This window comes from Papio anubis, chromosome 12 (assembly GCF_008728515.1).
Source record: "Papio anubis isolate 15944 chromosome 12, Panubis1.0, whole genome shotgun sequence".
Lineage (NCBI taxonomy): Eukaryota > Metazoa > Chordata > Mammalia > Primates > Cercopithecidae > Papio > Papio anubis.
The window spans coordinates 15,657,660-15,673,150 of NC_044987.1; the positions used below are offsets into that span (position 1 = coordinate 15,657,660).

At 52.5% G+C, this 15,491-nt stretch overlaps 1 protein-coding gene across 1 annotated transcript; it reads right to left on the reverse strand.

Moving 5' to 3' along the window:
* Positions 1–259: 259 nt before the first annotated feature.
* CXCR5 (C-X-C motif chemokine receptor 5) lies at positions 260–13,561 on the reverse strand. Its single transcript, XM_003910794.5, has 2 exons — positions 13,030–13,561; positions 260–2,996 (listed from the first exon to the last, which is right to left on the reverse strand). The coding sequence occupies exons 1-2, from the start codon at positions 13,078–13,080 to the stop codon at positions 1,929–1,931; spliced, it is 1,119 nt and encodes a 372-aa protein (XP_003910843.1). The 5' UTR covers positions 13,081–13,561; the 3' UTR covers positions 260–1,928.
* Between the last annotated feature and the right edge of the window lie 1,930 nt (positions 13,562–15,491).

Below are 15,491 nucleotides of genomic sequence, written 5' to 3' on the forward strand. Positions count from 1 at the left end.
GCCCGCCCTGCCTCAGCCTGGGCCTTGTGCCCTTGAGCCCTCCACCCCTGGCCCAAGACCCCCCAAACTGTCTGACTCTGTGTTTCCTGCCCTGAGGAGAGAGGGGTCAGATCGCAGCGGGCCGAGTGCCCTCTCCGTCCCCTCTCCTCCCACCCGCGCCACAGGCCAGCCTACTCTTCCCTCCATCCATGGCCATACCCCTAGCCATTTTGTACCATTATATAAATATATATATAAATATAAATATATAAATACAATATGTGAAGACATCTTCTTGGTTTTTATTTTGAAACAATTTTTAGGCTTGTTCCGGGGGTCTCTGTGCTGCCTGTACTGTATTGACCTGTTTTATAGGTGCCTTTTTATTAAAAAGAAAATTCAAAATCCAGCCTCTTGCCTCTTTGCCTCTGCTTCAGACTCCTCTGTCAATTAGATTACCCAGCTTGCTAGGAGATAGTCAGAGAAAAAAGGCCCGTCCCAGGTCTTCCTTGTTGTTCCCCCGTGAAGACACTCTCCCCTCAGCTACAGCTGTTATTTCCCCAATGGGACCTCCCAAGGAGCTTGGCTGCTTGGCTTGGTGGGACAAGTGCAGGGGTCCCTGACTCCCTACCCGATCAAAGGGTGGGGAGGTGGGAGGGAGTGCCCAGAACTGTGGGAGGGAGGTGGGAGGGAGTGCCTCCCACACCCCAGGTGAGCAAACAAGCACGGAGCAGCTTCCTGCGGTTCCATCTGAGTGACATCCTCACAGGGGCAGAGCACGGCTTCCTGGGGCCTGGGGACTTCCCTGCCCCAGTGTGTTTCTTGCACTTCCCTGCCTAAGGTGATGCCACAGAGGGGATGGTTGAGATGACTCCCACAGGCCCCTTCCAGTCCACCTTTCTCCATTCCGACTCTGAGTTTCCCCGGGTCTGTAGCTTGTGGGAAGGGCGTGAGGAGGGGACAAGCCAGCCTCCTTCCCCATCAGTGCCCACAACCTCCCATCCCCTGGACCCGGCCACCCTAGGAGCTCTCCACCCCAGTCCATCTCACCCAGTGGAGGGGACCACCGAGTTTCACTGATCCATGTCCCTCCTTGGGGTTGGGGAAGAAAGCTCTTTTCTTTCCTCTGTCGGGTTTCTCTCTTGCTTCTTGGTCTTTGCACTTCCTCAGGTCACTGGCTGCTCTCCAAGGGCACCTAGAGATGGCCCTGCCTGCAAACCACCCAGGACCCAGTGACATGGGGAGGACCAAGCGCTGTTTCAGTCCAAGCCAGTGGCAGCTACCTGAATTCAACCAGTCCAAGCTTCCTGTTTGGTCAAAATGGCTGCAGGCTTGGGGGCTTGGTGGAATGTCTGTATTTTTAGGAACTGAGTTGTCTGAAGGCCACACTCTGCTGCCAGCTGGCCTTTCCTCAGCCTTAACCTCCACTCATCCCCTGGTGCTCAGCTTCTCCTGGCCTTGTGGACAGGTGGGTAGGAGGGGAGAGGGGATTGGCTTCTCCTGGCCTTGCGGACAGGTGGGTAGGAGGGGAGAGGGGAAACTGTGGAGGTCAGCAGCCCTAAAGCTGATGGAGTGTGTTCTGGGAGGGACAGGCGCTCTCCGTCGGCAAGGGCAGAAGTAGAAGTTGTTTCCTGAGCGTTGGATGATTAGGATGGGAGGTACCTGAGGTTCTCTCAGCCCAAGAGGGTGCAGATGGGTAGAGACAGGCTTCACTGTGCCTTCGAGCTGCTTTCCGCTCCCTGGGCTCCAGTTGAGTCCCAGGGCTGGCAGAAGAGCTGGCAGGGATGTCCTAGAAATGGGGGTTGGTTCCTCTAGCTACCCCAGCTAAGAATACTCCTAGGACACTCTAAGCCACCGTGAGCCCTTAGGAGCCCAGCTCCTGTTGGAGGGAGCATCCAGCATCACTGCGTGCCCCAAGGAAAAGCAGCAATAAAGGGGGACACTGGGACCTAGAATGTGGTGAGAGAGGTGGCATTCTCTGACTCAGAGAGACTGCTCTTGCGCCAGCTAGGGAAGAGCTGGCACAGGGAGGCAGGGCCGGTACAGCCCAGCTTGGTCAGGAGCCGCGACAGGTCACTGCGGAACTTCACGCCGGCAAAAGTGTAGAGCATGGGGTTGAGGCAGCAGTGGGCCAGGCCCAGGAACTCACACATGGTGATGGCCACGGGGAGAGAGCCATTTAGCTCGCAGGTATTGTCCACAGCCTTCAGCCTCACCAGGGTGTCCAGGAAGATGACGATGTGGTAGGGTGACCAGCAGAGGAAGAAGATGCTCGTCACCAGGATGGCCACCCTGACTGCCTTCTGCCGCTGAGGGCGCCGCTGGGCCTGGCGCAACCTGTGCACTACCCCCACGTAGCACCAGCCCATCACCAGCATGGGCAGCAGGAATCCCGCCACGTGGTAGAGGAATCGGGAGGTGAACCAGGCATGCGTTTCGGCTTGGTTCTCTTGGGAGAAGGTGCAACGTGGCAGGGAGTTGTTGGGATGGGCTTGGCTGACTTTGGCGAAGAGAATCTCTGGCAAGGCAAAGAGGAAGCCCACCAGCCAGATGGTCCCACAGGTGATGTGGATGGAGAGGAGGCGGCGGTGGCGGTAGGCGTGGACGGCGTGGACAATGGCCAGGTAACGGTCCACAGCGATGCAGGCCAGGAGCAGGCTGCTGCAGTAGAAGTTGACTTTGTGCAAGGCAATCACAGTTTTGCAGAGGAAGGTCCCCAGGACCCAGCCCACAGAGCCCTCGGCCACGGCAAAGGGCAAGATGAAGACCAGCAGGAGGTCGGCCACGGCCAGGTGGAACAGGAAGGTCTCCGTGGAGCTGCGTGTCTGCCGGTGCCGCTCCAGGATCACCAGCACCAGGACGTTGCCGATCACGCCCAGGAGGAAGATGAGGCTGTAGGCCACGGGCACGAACACAGCCTTGAAGGAGGCCATGAGGGGCCCCTCTGTGGCAGGGCAGAGGTGATTTTCCACCAGGGAGGTGTCGTTATAGTTGTCGAATTTGTCAAATTCCAAGAACTGCAAGGGCAAGGAGACGGGAGGGTGAGGACCTGTCTTTCCTCTCCGAGAGGAACCCTAGCTCTCTTGGAGGTTTTTCCTACATAGGGTCCACTGACCAAATGTCAAGTTTCAAATTTCAATTTTGAACAAATCACTTTGTGTTTTCCAACTTGAGTTTTTTGCCTGTCAAAGGGATCGCATTCCTTAGAGTGGTGGTGCAGATGAAGGGAGGTGTGCGGGTGGCCATGCTTTGTAGGTGCTGAGGGGCTGGGCCCCATAAATCAGCTTGTGTTTTGGGGTCCTCATGTACGGAAGCCTGCAGCCTTGGGGGCTGGAGTCAATTTGGGGAATGGACCTGGTTGGTACAAGGACCCGTCTGTTTCAGTTCCGAGCAGAACAGTCGGGCACTGCAACTTAGCATCGTGCTGGGGGCTGGGGGCGGGCGGGTGCTGATGTGGCCTGCGGCTCCCTCCTCATGGGTCTCACTGTTCCTGACCGTCTCCGTTATCACTGAAATGGCAGTAATAGCCTCCCATCCGGTTCAATATGCACAACCCGCTCAAGGTATGTAATAGTATTCCTATTTCACAGATGTGTCTTGCTAAAGATCAGGTTTGTGTGAACTGACATTTATCTACTTCCAAAGCCAATACTTTCCACTGAACAACCCTGCCTGGGCTTCCTTCTAGGGGCAGCAGATGCAGGTTCCCTGCTACTTCCCATCACTGGCAACCTCCCTGCAGCTAGGAGCACTCAGAAGCAGAAAGCCCAGAGGCAGACAGAGGCAGGAGAAAGTGAGGGTGACCCAGGGAGACTGGCAGGAGAGGAGAGAGCCTACTCCAAGTGCAGGGGGCGTGCCCATGATGTCTCCGGAAGTTCCCTCCTCCCCATCCTCCTCTTCCTCTCCCCATCACCCCACCTCCATCACCCCAGCACTCAGGTTGTTTACCCAGCTAACCACAAAGGAAGACATGTGCCTGTTTTCACACCTTTCACTCACAGCTGTCCCCTGCACCTGTTCCTCCTCACCTCCCAGCTCTGTTCTTCCCACCCTCCCTACCCAAGCCCCTCCCCAGGCAATTCAAAATCAATTATAACCAACCTATGTGGGTTCAAAAAGGCAATACTATAAATGATGAGCCCCAGGGAGGCAGAGGATAGGATGGGGTACCCTGTCCACCAGGCTCCGGGTGGCTTAATGCTGCCCCCATTTTAGGAGAGCAAGGCCCCCCCACAAGGAGGGGGTGGTCACACTGGGTGCCACAGGGCTTTCTTTCCTCTCCGGAGCCACAGTTGTGGGTCACACACTCACTCCTAATGCTGAGCAGACCCATTCCCCAGCCTGGGTCTTTCCTTCTGACTCTGGGGGAATGGGGCTCTGTGAGAAGCAGGTGTGGGAGATACATCAGTGCAAGGGCAGAGCCATCTGCCAACTCTTCCCACAGCATCCCTCTGCCATTGCCTCAGTCTAGTCTTCCTTCTCTTCACGCTAACGCTCAGGAGACCATCTCTCCATGGGTCCCGTCTCCACCAGCTTCTCTACTCCTGTCCACGTCCTGCACAGAGGACGGGGTGCGTGTTCTAAAACACAAATCCCACTGCCTCAGTGTTCTGCTTAAAGTCCTTTGCCGGTTCCCCATCACCTATAAGCAGTGGTTTTCTTTTGTTTTTTGTCTTTATTTATTTATTTATTTATTTTTTTATTTTTTTTTTGAGACGGAGTCTCGCGCTGTCGCCCGGGCTGGAGTGCAGTGGCCGGATCTCAGCTCACTGCAAGCTCCGCCTCCCGGGTTTGCGCCATTCTCCTGCCTCAGCCTCCCGAGTAGCTGGGACTACAGGTGCCCGCCACCTCGCCCGGCTAGTTTTTTGTATTTTTTAGTAGAGACGGGGTTTCACTGTGTTAGCCAAGATGGTCTCGATCTCCTGACCTCATGATCCGCCCGTCTCGGCCTCCCAAAGTGCTGGGATTACAGGCTTGAGCCACCGCGCCCGGCCTTATTTATTTATTTTTTCAATTTCACTTTTTTTTTTTTTTTGAGGTGGATTTTTGCTCTTGTTGCCCAGGCTGGAGTGCAGTGGCACGATCTTGGCTCACTGCAACCTCCGCCTCCTGGGTTCAAGCAATTCTCCTGCCTCAGCCTCCCGAGTAGTTGGGATTCCAGGCATCTGCCACCACACCCAGGTAATTTTTTTGTATTTTTAGTGGAGACAGGGTTTCACCATGTTGGCCAGGCTGGTCTCAAATTCCTGACCTCAAGTGATCCACTCACCTCGGCCTCCCAAAGTGCTGGGATTATAGGTATGAGCTACTGTACCAGGTCTCAATTTCACATTTAATAACAAAGTCAACTATAAGAAAAAGTCATATTTGTGATAATGTTCGTCAGTAGAAGATTGATTGGAGTCTGGGCATGGTGGCTCAGGCCTGTAATTCCATCACTTTGGGAGAACAAGGCAGAAGGATCACTTGAGCCAAGGAATTTCGGACTGCAGTGAACTATGATCATGCCACTACACTCCAGCCTGGGTAACAGACCAAGACCCAGTCTCAAAAAAAAGAGTAGAGTAAGCCAAACTTAGTGCCATTCACACATTGCTAAATTTCAGAACTGCTGGGCACAGTGGCTCCCAGCACTTTGGGAGGCTTAGGTGGGAGGATTGCTTGAAACCAGGAGTTCAAGACCAGCCTGCACAACATAGCGAGACCTCAACTCTACAAAACATTTTTTTTTTTTTAAATAAAGTTTAGAACTAATTGCAGAACATCCCATGCAGTAGGATTCCATGGAATTTCTCTCCCAAACACACACCTTTGTTTTTGTTTTTTGATAGATAGTGTCTTGCTATGTTGCCCAGGCTGGAGTGCAGTGGCTATTAATAGGTGTGATCATAGCACACTACACCTCGACCTCCTGGGCCCAAGTGATCCTCCTCCTGCCTCAGCCTCCTGTGTAGCTGGGACTGCAGGTATGTGACAGCAGCGCCCAGCTCCAAGGACTTTCTTTAGAGTACCCATGACTGTGTGTGTGTGTCACAGGGTTCCCCTGGGGTGGAGAGTGGTGGTGTGGCTCCAGGCTCCCCTCCTTGACTTTAAACTATAGCTCTCCACTTTTGACTTGTGTAGTGCTTCACACATAAGCTTTTGTTGAAGAAAATGGTTCTACTTCCATTTGAAAACCATGGACCTGTGGGATGAAGTCTAACCTCCCCAACAGAGCCCTTATGTTCCTCCCAAATGTATATTCCTCTGACCTTTCAAACTTTGTCTTCTATTAATATATTATTGCTCTAGGTCACCCCTTGGCCTTTTCCTTCTGCCTAGCAGGTCTTTCTTTCCAAATTGGCCTATCTAATTTCTACCCTTCCTCCAAAGCCGAATTCAATCCCATCTTCCCACATCCTTGCTGGCTCCCCTCTTGGAATTCTCTCTTCTCCTTATGATGCGTGTGCATTTATTACAGCACCCAGGGTTGGGATGACCACTTTCTAACCAGATGGCAAAGGTCTTAGAAGCAGGCCTTCTGTGTCCCCCTCCCAAGGTCATGTGTTTTACATAGGACAGATGTGTGCTGACCTGCTCTGAAAGCAGTTTCCCAGAGAAGGCCAGGAGCCCTGATAATCTGAGACTTAGGCTAGTGTCTCAGCAGGGACTCACTCCGTCACCTTCTGCATTCTGCCTTCTCCCAATAACCTTGACTGCCTGGATCCTAGATCCTATCTTGACTGCTCTCTCTCTATTGGGAGCTATTTCCAGTATTGTCATTGAGCACACCCACTTGACTAATACTGGAATTCAGCAGTCTTCACGCAGAGCCAAGCCATTCATGCAGAGGGAGGAGAGCAGCAGGGCCTGGGGCGGTCAGCAGGGCTGAACTCCACCTACCTTGGCTGTGCCTGGGTGAGGGCTTAGGTCCAACCAGCCTATCTGACCCAGAAAGCCCTGGGTTTCTGTCCCTAGGGCTCCCATCTCCTGAGAACCAGATTTAGAGGGGGGTTGGGAGGGGCCTGTCTCTTCCTCCTTGCCAAGAGGTATTTGTTTGGCAGCGTCAGAGAGAGGAAGATGGGAGGAAGCTGGTTTGAGGGGTGCTGGGAACTGACGGCACATCTCAGCAGGAGGTGTCAAACAGACGTTTTGGGGGTTCAGGAGTGGCACGTGTTAAAGCCACTTCCCACACATAGGAGTTCTAGCTCCCCCAATCTCCCCCAAACTATGGAGAGAGGCAATAAAGCAAGGTTGGCTCTTTCCTCAGGAGAAGTTGAGGAATCAGGAATCCTGAATACTGTGGGGCATGTGGTGCTGAGGAAGCCCTCCAATCCCGTGCCCAGAGGGAGCGCAGGGCGGCCCGTTTGTGTGAGCGGTGTTCCCATTCTTTGACATGAAAAGCTGCAGAAACCCAAGGCCCTCATGCACACACGCACTCTGACAGCAACACCCACCTTGCATAGACACAGGTCCCAAGATGGGCCACACCAGTGTGTGGCATAGACAGGCACCCAGCAGACAACAGCCTGGTCATAGGCCAGGGCCACATGCCCCAAAGAAGGCAAGAAGCACAATGACCAGAATGAGGCTGAGTGGAGCTACAATCTAGTTAGAAAATTGCTGTGAGCACTGGGGAGGAGCAGGGGCTGTAACAGTGTCCAGTATTGAGGGGCTTAGGGGAAGGTGCGGGGTGTAAAGCGATGCAAAGTACTTGGCCTGTGGTAGGGCCCAAAATGTTACTCTTCTCCTTCCCTCCACTGTAGGATGCAGGCTCCTCCCTGGATAATTAAGTTTCCAAGCCCCACCTCACTTCTCCAAATAACGAAGCTGCCCCACTGCCCAGCACTGACCAGCATGAAGCTCAGCTCACATTTGCTAATGGGGATTCTATGTCAGCAGGTACATTAGGCAGGGGTGTCTAGCATGCCTCAGGGATCTATCCTGAGTCCCCTCCTCTTCAGCACTCTCAACCCAGCTTTGGGGGCACTCTCAGGCAACACAGAGTTCTTTACAAGCTGGAACCATGGGCCCAACCTAACCAGATGAAATTGCGTGCGGAAAATATACAAGCCAGGACTCAGGTTTAAAACTTTACCCATCCAGGGATAAGTTAGGGAAGACCAGGTAACAACAGTTCGTGAGAAACACTTGGGAGTTTGTTGCCTACAAGCTTAAGATGAGTCATGGGAGTGACGTGGCCAGCAGAAGGGCCACTGTTACCTTCATCTGTTCACCTAGAACAGATGAAGTGGGCAGCTGGCACCAGCCCAGTTTGGTTGGTCTGGACAAGGATGACCACTTTGTTGAGGGGCTTGGAAAACCCTGCCCGTGGAGAAAGTTTTCAGGTACTAGGGGTGTAGTGTCTGGGACAGAGAAGACTTGAGTCCATGAGGGCTGATGTCACGGATTGGAAAGAAACTCCATGGGCAAGAGGGCAGCAATGGACTCTTGCTGTGGGCTTCCAGGGGCAGTCCAGAAGGACTGGGCAGAAGCTGAGGGGGTAGAGTTTCAGTCAAAGGCGGGGAGAACTTTCTAACAGGCAGAACTGTCCAGCAATGAGATGGGACCCTTGGGAAGGAGAGGAATGTTTGAGCCCAAGTGTGCGGGAAGAGATTCCTGCCCTGGGAAGAAGGAGGCTGGACTCTGCCTTCAAATGCCCCTCACTCTCACTCCCAGATTTTCTGTCTGTCCTGCCCTGCCTGGAGCTGAGCTGGTTCTCAGCGTGATCTCCGTCTAGCTCAGTAGCTGGAGACTTTGCTTTTCTAGTCCATTCTGCCACCAGTGAATGCCCCAGCCTGACCTTACTTCTCAGCCTCGAGGAGGGGGCAGGGCTGCCTGCGTGCGTGGCTCACTCAGGCCGAACCCCAGGACTCCAAGGCCTGAGTCATGCTGGCCACGGGAGGTGTCTGCACACAGACGCCAGTCATTGCTCTGGCCACAGGGAGCATGCAAACTCCATCTCCTTTTATGTCCCTGTGTGGATATTCCCAGCTGAGAGTCAGGAGCTGTGAGTGGAGCCGGCCAGGGTATCTGTCATTCCAGCCTTCGGTGGCTTAAAGGGTTCAGGGGTCTGGAGGAATGAGACTGGGCTATGGGTGAGGGTGTAGGTCTGTATCCCTTAGCCCGTCTTTCTTCAGGAGGCCCACAGCCCTTAAAGACCATCTGAGACTCTGGCTTGCCATTTGTCACATCTCCCTTGCTACACCCATAGCCTTCAGGGACAAGCCTATGAGACTCCTCTTCCATCTCTTCCCACGGGTTTTGGCCATTAGAAGCAGGTACTGTGCTGGATGTGGTTTTAGGGGGAGAGTTTAAGCTACTCCAAGCCTCTGCGGCAAGTCTTGAGGCTTAAAGGGGCCCCACCTGGCACCCCAGCGTCTCTTTGCCCTTTGGATACAGGGTCACACAATCCAAGGTGCAGATAGACAGGCCTCCCAGGTGTGTGTGGCAGCCTCTTGAAACCATCTCCTGGGCTGGAAATATTTTGCCCCACCACTTCTAAAGAACGCTTCATGCCTCAAGGGTGGCTCACGCCTGTAATCCCAGTACTTGGGAAATGAGGCATGATCACACGAGGTCAGGAGATCGAGACCATCCTGGCTAACAGGGTGAACCCCCCGCTCTCTACTTAAAATGCAAAATTAGCCGGGCGAAGCGCGACGCCTGCAGTCCCAGCCACGGGAGGCTGAGGTGGCAGGACAACCCGGAGGCTGAGCTTGCAGTGAGCCGAGATCGCTTCACTGCACTCCAGCCAGGGTTGCCCAAGGTTTGTGACTGCCCCATAAAAAAAAAAAAAGAAAGAACGCTCATGCTTGTGTCCTGATTCTCAGGTCCACATACACGGCCGCTGTTGATGCCGTTCTGCTAGAGGAGTGGGATCAGCTGCAGACTGCATCCCTGGGGAAGGCAAGAGTTCCTGACGAGACTCTGCAGTCTGTATGCCTGAACCCAGATTCACTTTGACCCTGACCCATCCTCAGCCTGGCCTTGGGGCTCTCCCTCATGTCTGACCCCTCCAACCACACCCCCAGTTGGGCCTGCTCTGCTGGGGTTGCTCTGGGACTTTTGATCTGATTGGAGGGGGCGGGTGGAGAACCTCCCTTCCCCCCAGAAACAGCCTGAGCTGGTTTTGGTTCCTCTTCTTCACACCTCCATGATGAAATGAGATGGTCCACGTGGACGGGCTGTGTAGCCTGTGATGCTCTAGTCACACTGAAGTCATGATGTGTGGTAATTATCTATGGAGAGGGGTCATAGAAAGCCAGACTCTGGGGATTGGGCCAGCTTCACCCTGCGCTATAGCAGCTTCCCTTCCTGGTTGGTGTGCAGGGTGGGGCTGGAGGTATAGTTTATGACCAGCCTCTGTGGGTGCCCCAGCCCAGGCCAGGCCCTGGTTCTGTTGGAAGGAGGTTCTCAGATCAAGGTTCGCATAGGGGCTGCTCTAGGTCTGCCTGGATCTGCCTTTCCAGCAGGATGGGTCCCTGGCATGCCCACCCCAGGACCTGGAATCTTCTGGTTCCTGGCTCTCAGCCATCTAATTTTTTTTTCTATTTGGACCATTCGTTCTTGAGAATTAGCAGCCCCTCCACACCTCCCGGCCCCTGCCTTAAAGAAGTGGACATTTTAAGCGGCTCAAGTTGGTCTTCGAGTTCAACAGGACAAATGGAATACAGAATGACCAACCTGGCTTATGGCCAGGAGCCCCTAGTTCCTTTTTTTTTTTTTTTTTTCCTGGCAAGTTTGTGTAGCCAAAAGTCCCCAGTTCTTAGCCCAACATTAGAGTGTAAAACCCAGTGTTCAAGGAATATGAACCAATACTTGGTATGGGCAAGGACAAGGAGGAGACTAGGAAGCAGAAGGAGTAGAAGAACCTGGACTAATTCCAGAGGAAAATGGTGAGCTAAGAGCTTTACTGCATCACAAATCAATAAATACTTATTGAGAAGCTGCTACATGCAAGATTCTCCTGCCTGTACCACTATGCCCGGGGTTTTTGTACTGTGACACTGAGGGACAGTCTGCCAAGCTGCTCACGGCCCTTCAGTGAGTAGGTGGGGGTGGAGGAGAGGGTCTGTGTTCTGAGGGGACATTGGCCCTGGAGACAGGGTATGTAGGAGATTCGTGAAGGGAGAACGACGCACTGGTGGCTGGCTGAAGAACTCCAGAGCCCAGATGGTCCAGGACTCCGGACTCCTGGCTAGACCCTGAGTGAGGGATCCAGATATTTGAATGCCTGGCTGAGGATCACTCATTTGAGGTGTGACATGAAGCAAGTCACTAGGTCCCTTTCCCCCAGATGTAAGTTTTCTTGGGACATACCCTGCTGCCCCTGGCCCCTGCCACCACCTGTCTCTAGTAGGTCACTCAGTGAGGTGAGACGCGCAGTTAGGGGAAACTCAAGGTTTCTCAGAAGCTGGGACCTGCCAGGTCTCCAGTCGGTTACTAAGAAATCCAACTGGGTCAGGGCTCGTGGTCAGTTTGAAGCTGCAGGCAGAGGAAGACGCCCAGTAACCGAATCAGGCAAGGCCAGCGGCCGTGACTGAGGACCAGGGTGGGAGCACATTGCCCCTTTGGGGCTGCGGGTTTTTAGTCTGATTTGGGATATTGCCCAGACTCTGTGATTAGACTCAGGGCAGCTTCATAGGCGTGCAACTGGTGCAGTCACATGGGGCCTGCACCCAGCAGGACCCCTGACTTGGTTTAGTGCTCTGCTGTTGCTTTCTTGATATTTTTAATAATTTTTCAATAAGGGGCCCCATGTTTTCGTTTTGCACTAGATCCCACAAATTATGAAGCAGGTCCTGATTAGATGAATGGTCCGGCTCTGATTCTGCTTGCGATTTGGATCCGAGAGGCCAGGCTTTGGGTAGTTAGCCCTTCTGCTCACTTTCTCCCCGTGTCCTACTTCCACTTCCCAGCCTTGAGATCTGGGCAAGCGAGAGGCAGGCTTCTCCCAGCAGGTCTGGGAACACGGTTGGTGGAACTACAAAGTCCACTCTAGCTGGGGGAGCAGGAGGGAGTCAGACAATATCTCAGGGTAAGTTTGGGCCAGGAGAGTTGGTAGGAGCCAGGGTTTGGCTCCTTCATGATCTAACCCAGAATGCAGTCCCAAGACAAGTCCTCTCCCCAGGGGGAGAAAAGACCGTGAAGAAGTTTCCAAGAAACCCTTACAACCAGCCTCTGCCGTCGGCTCACAAGGAACCCTGTGTTTCTCCGGTTGAGCTGCTCCACACATACACCTTTTGGGAGCCCAGTGACGACCAGGTCAACTGCACCTCTACGCTTCACTGCAGAGACATGAGTGCTGGCAGTGTAGTGCTGGGGACCATTTTCTTAGCCCACCCAAGAAACCTTTCCAAGAATACCTTATCTCTAGAGATTCTACAACAGGTCCCAAGACATTTTTTCAGATTAACAGTTTTCTCACCCTGCTCCCCGACTCCAACCTGCTGGGATCCTCTTCCTTGCTACCATCTGTTCTCATACTTCTCAGTTTAGCACATAATTGTTGTCTAATAGCTTCCAGTGAGTGATTTTTTTTCTCTGGCCAGAGCAGAAGCTATTTGAGGGCAAAGACCAGATCCTCAACTTCTCCACCCAACATAGAATGTAGTGCCCTGATGATATAATCATATGGTAAGAGATGAACAGCTATGCATTGATTGACTGATGAGCAATGCCAGCCTCCTTATGGTAAGAAAACCTCCAAAGGTACTTTCCTGTCTAGTTCCATATTCCCACCCTAAGAGAAAAGGAGAGAAAGAATGGGGAAGTGAAGTATCCTGTTCCCGGTCACATAGCAACTCAGAGGAGGATGCAGGGCCTGAACCCATGTCTTCCAGCTTCCTCTAAAGGATGTCTACTAAGGACAGCAGCTCTCCTTATCTGCTTCTTCCACAGAATGGAAAATAAACTCTTAAAGGGCAGGAGCTGACTGACCTGTCTAGATTTTACAGATCCACAGCGGGAGAGGATTCCCACGCTGTCCCCTCTCTCTCGGACTCTGGCAGAGGATATTAGAATTCCAGGCAGGGCCTCGGCGACAGGAAGCTACCCGTGTCTACTCACCAGGTCCTCCAGGTTCTCGAGGTCCATTTCCAGCATTAGCGGGTAGTTCATGGCTGTGCCGGCTGTGAGTCACCAGACTGGTCACTGTCTGATGTTGAGAGGCTCCCCGCCAGGTGCCTCTAGAGAGGTGGCAGCCGTCAGCTGCAAATTTAAGCAAATGAGCTGCGCATCGTCTCCTGGGGCTGTAGGGCCGCGACCTGCCTCACAACTCATCACTTTTTTTTTTTTCCACTGGGTCTTTTCTGTTTTTTTGAAGAAAGAGGGAAAATCCCCCACAGCATCAGTGCTAGTCAAGCATTTCAGCTTCTTTCCCGGCAACAATTGTCTCAACTGGGGCCTATGACTAGTTTAAAGGCTGCTCTCTCTTCTCCTCCCTATACCCCCAATAAGGGGCTCACAACTTGTAATGAAACCACCACACAAAGTCAGCAGACTGATGAGGGAAACTCCTGATCAACAGAGAACAGGAGAAGAGCGCTCCCAGCAACCTCTCCTCCAAGCCACCTCCAGACCTTCATCTTCCTCACCACTAGGGTGATCAACCATTCCAGTCTGCCCAGGACTGAAAAGTCCCTTGACTTGGGAAACCCCTAAGTCCTGGCAAATCAGGGCACTTGGTCAAACTACTTGCTACCATCCTTTTGCCCAACAGGGGCAAAACCCCTTCCCTTCTCAGCTCAAGTTCAGAAAAGATAGGTTAGAATTTTTCAAAGGGAACAACAGTAAAACAACACTGGAAGACAAAAATGAAATCAACTCTGGAAGGCCGAGGCAGGAGGACTGCTTGAAGCCAGGAGTTGGATACCAGCCTGGGCAACATAGCAAGACCCGGTCTCTAAAAGAAAAAAAAAAAAGTGAAATCACCAAGAAAAGCATACAGTTACAGAGTCATTTTCTGACTCAAAAATAATGATGTTCTATCTATAAATTAACTTGGTTTGCTGATAAATTATTAACCTCATAGACTACCAGGCTAGAGAGGACTTCAGAGATCATCCAGTCTAACCCCCAATTTTTATGCAGGAGGTCCGTGAGGCTGAGAGGGAGAGCAACTTACCCAAGATCCCACTGCTAACCAGTGGCAGAGCTGGGACTTGAACTCAGGTCTTCTGACTCCACCTTTAGTGTTTTCTCTACTCCAAGCTGCCACTCTTGCAGGCGCTCATAACCTCTGTCCTTTCCCTCAACTCTGCCCTGTCTGAGGGCTGTTTCCTTTAAGAAGCCCTTTTGTAGATGTTGATCAATTTCCCTTCCAAGTCTCATTTGTGGCTTTTTCTTCCAGAAGTGGGCATTTCCTCTCTTGGTCCACAATGATGTGAAAACAATGTCTGCACGCATAGCGGCACCCACACATGGTGGCTGTTTCTTGGCCCCACCCTCACCTTTGTATCATGCTCCCTTTCAACCAAATCGCCCTTCGCTGGGATCCTACCCTTTCCAGTGCTCTCCTTCACCCTCTCCTCCATATTCACCTTCCCTCTTTCCCCTCTTCACACCTTGCTTACTGAAGATGCTTACCTCACTGCATCCCCAACAGATGTACCATTCGTTTTTTTTTTTTTTTTTGAGACAGAGTTTTGCTCTTCTTGCCCAGGCTGGAGTGCAATGGCATGATCTTGGCTCACCGCAACCTCTGCCTCCCAGGTTCAAGCAATTCTCCTGCCTCAGCCTCCCGAGCATCTGGGATTACAGGTATGCCCACCACGCCCGGCTAATTTTGTTTGTTTATTTATTTATTTATTTTGAGACAGAATTTTGCTCTTGCTGCCCAGGCTGGAGTGAAATGGCGCGATCTCAGCTCACCACAACCTCCACCTCCCGGGTTCAAGCAATTCTCCTGCCTCAGCCTCCCGAGTAGTTGGGATTACATCCCGGCTAATTTTGTATTTTTAGTAGAGATGGAGTTTCTCCATGTGGATCAGGCTGGTCTTGAACTCCCGACCTCAGGTAATCCGCCCACCTTGACCTCCCAAAGTGCTGGGATTACAGATGTGAGCCACGGTGGCCAGCCAACAGATGCATCATTCTTAGGTTTAAACAGCCTGAAGCGTTTCCAGCCTCTGTTGGTGGTATTGGGGTCGTTTCCTTGCTCTTCTCCATTCACTGCCTTTAGAAGCTGCTTTCAAGGAGGAAGGCTTTCAGGACAAGGCATCACACTTCTTCTCCAGCACTTCCAGTCCTGATACCTCCGGGAGGAAGCTGCCCCAAGGTTTCCTGTGTCCCAGGCTTGCTGGGAACTCCTCATCCTTCCATTCACCCTATTCTCAACATCCCTGCCCCTCCAATCCCTCAGCATACTCGACTTAGCCTTGGCCACCCCGGCTAGGGACACTGATCAGGAAGGAGTACAGCCTATAGAATCACAGAGGAATTGAAAGGAACTTTGAAAGATAAACCAGACTATCCTCAACCACACCCCCACCCCCAGCAAATGCAAGATTCCTGTCACTGCATCCTTATCA

Bases quoted from the DNA above. Each gene is read 5' to 3' on its own strand.
- CXCR5 (XM_003910794.5), bottom strand. From the start codon at position 13,080: ATGAACTACCCGCTAATGCTGGAAATGGACCTCGAGAACCTGGAGGAC. The intron at 2,997-13,029 runs GTGAGTAGACAC...TTGCCCTTGCAG, and splicing joins TCGAGAACCTGGAGGACCTG to TTCTTGGAATTTGACAAATT.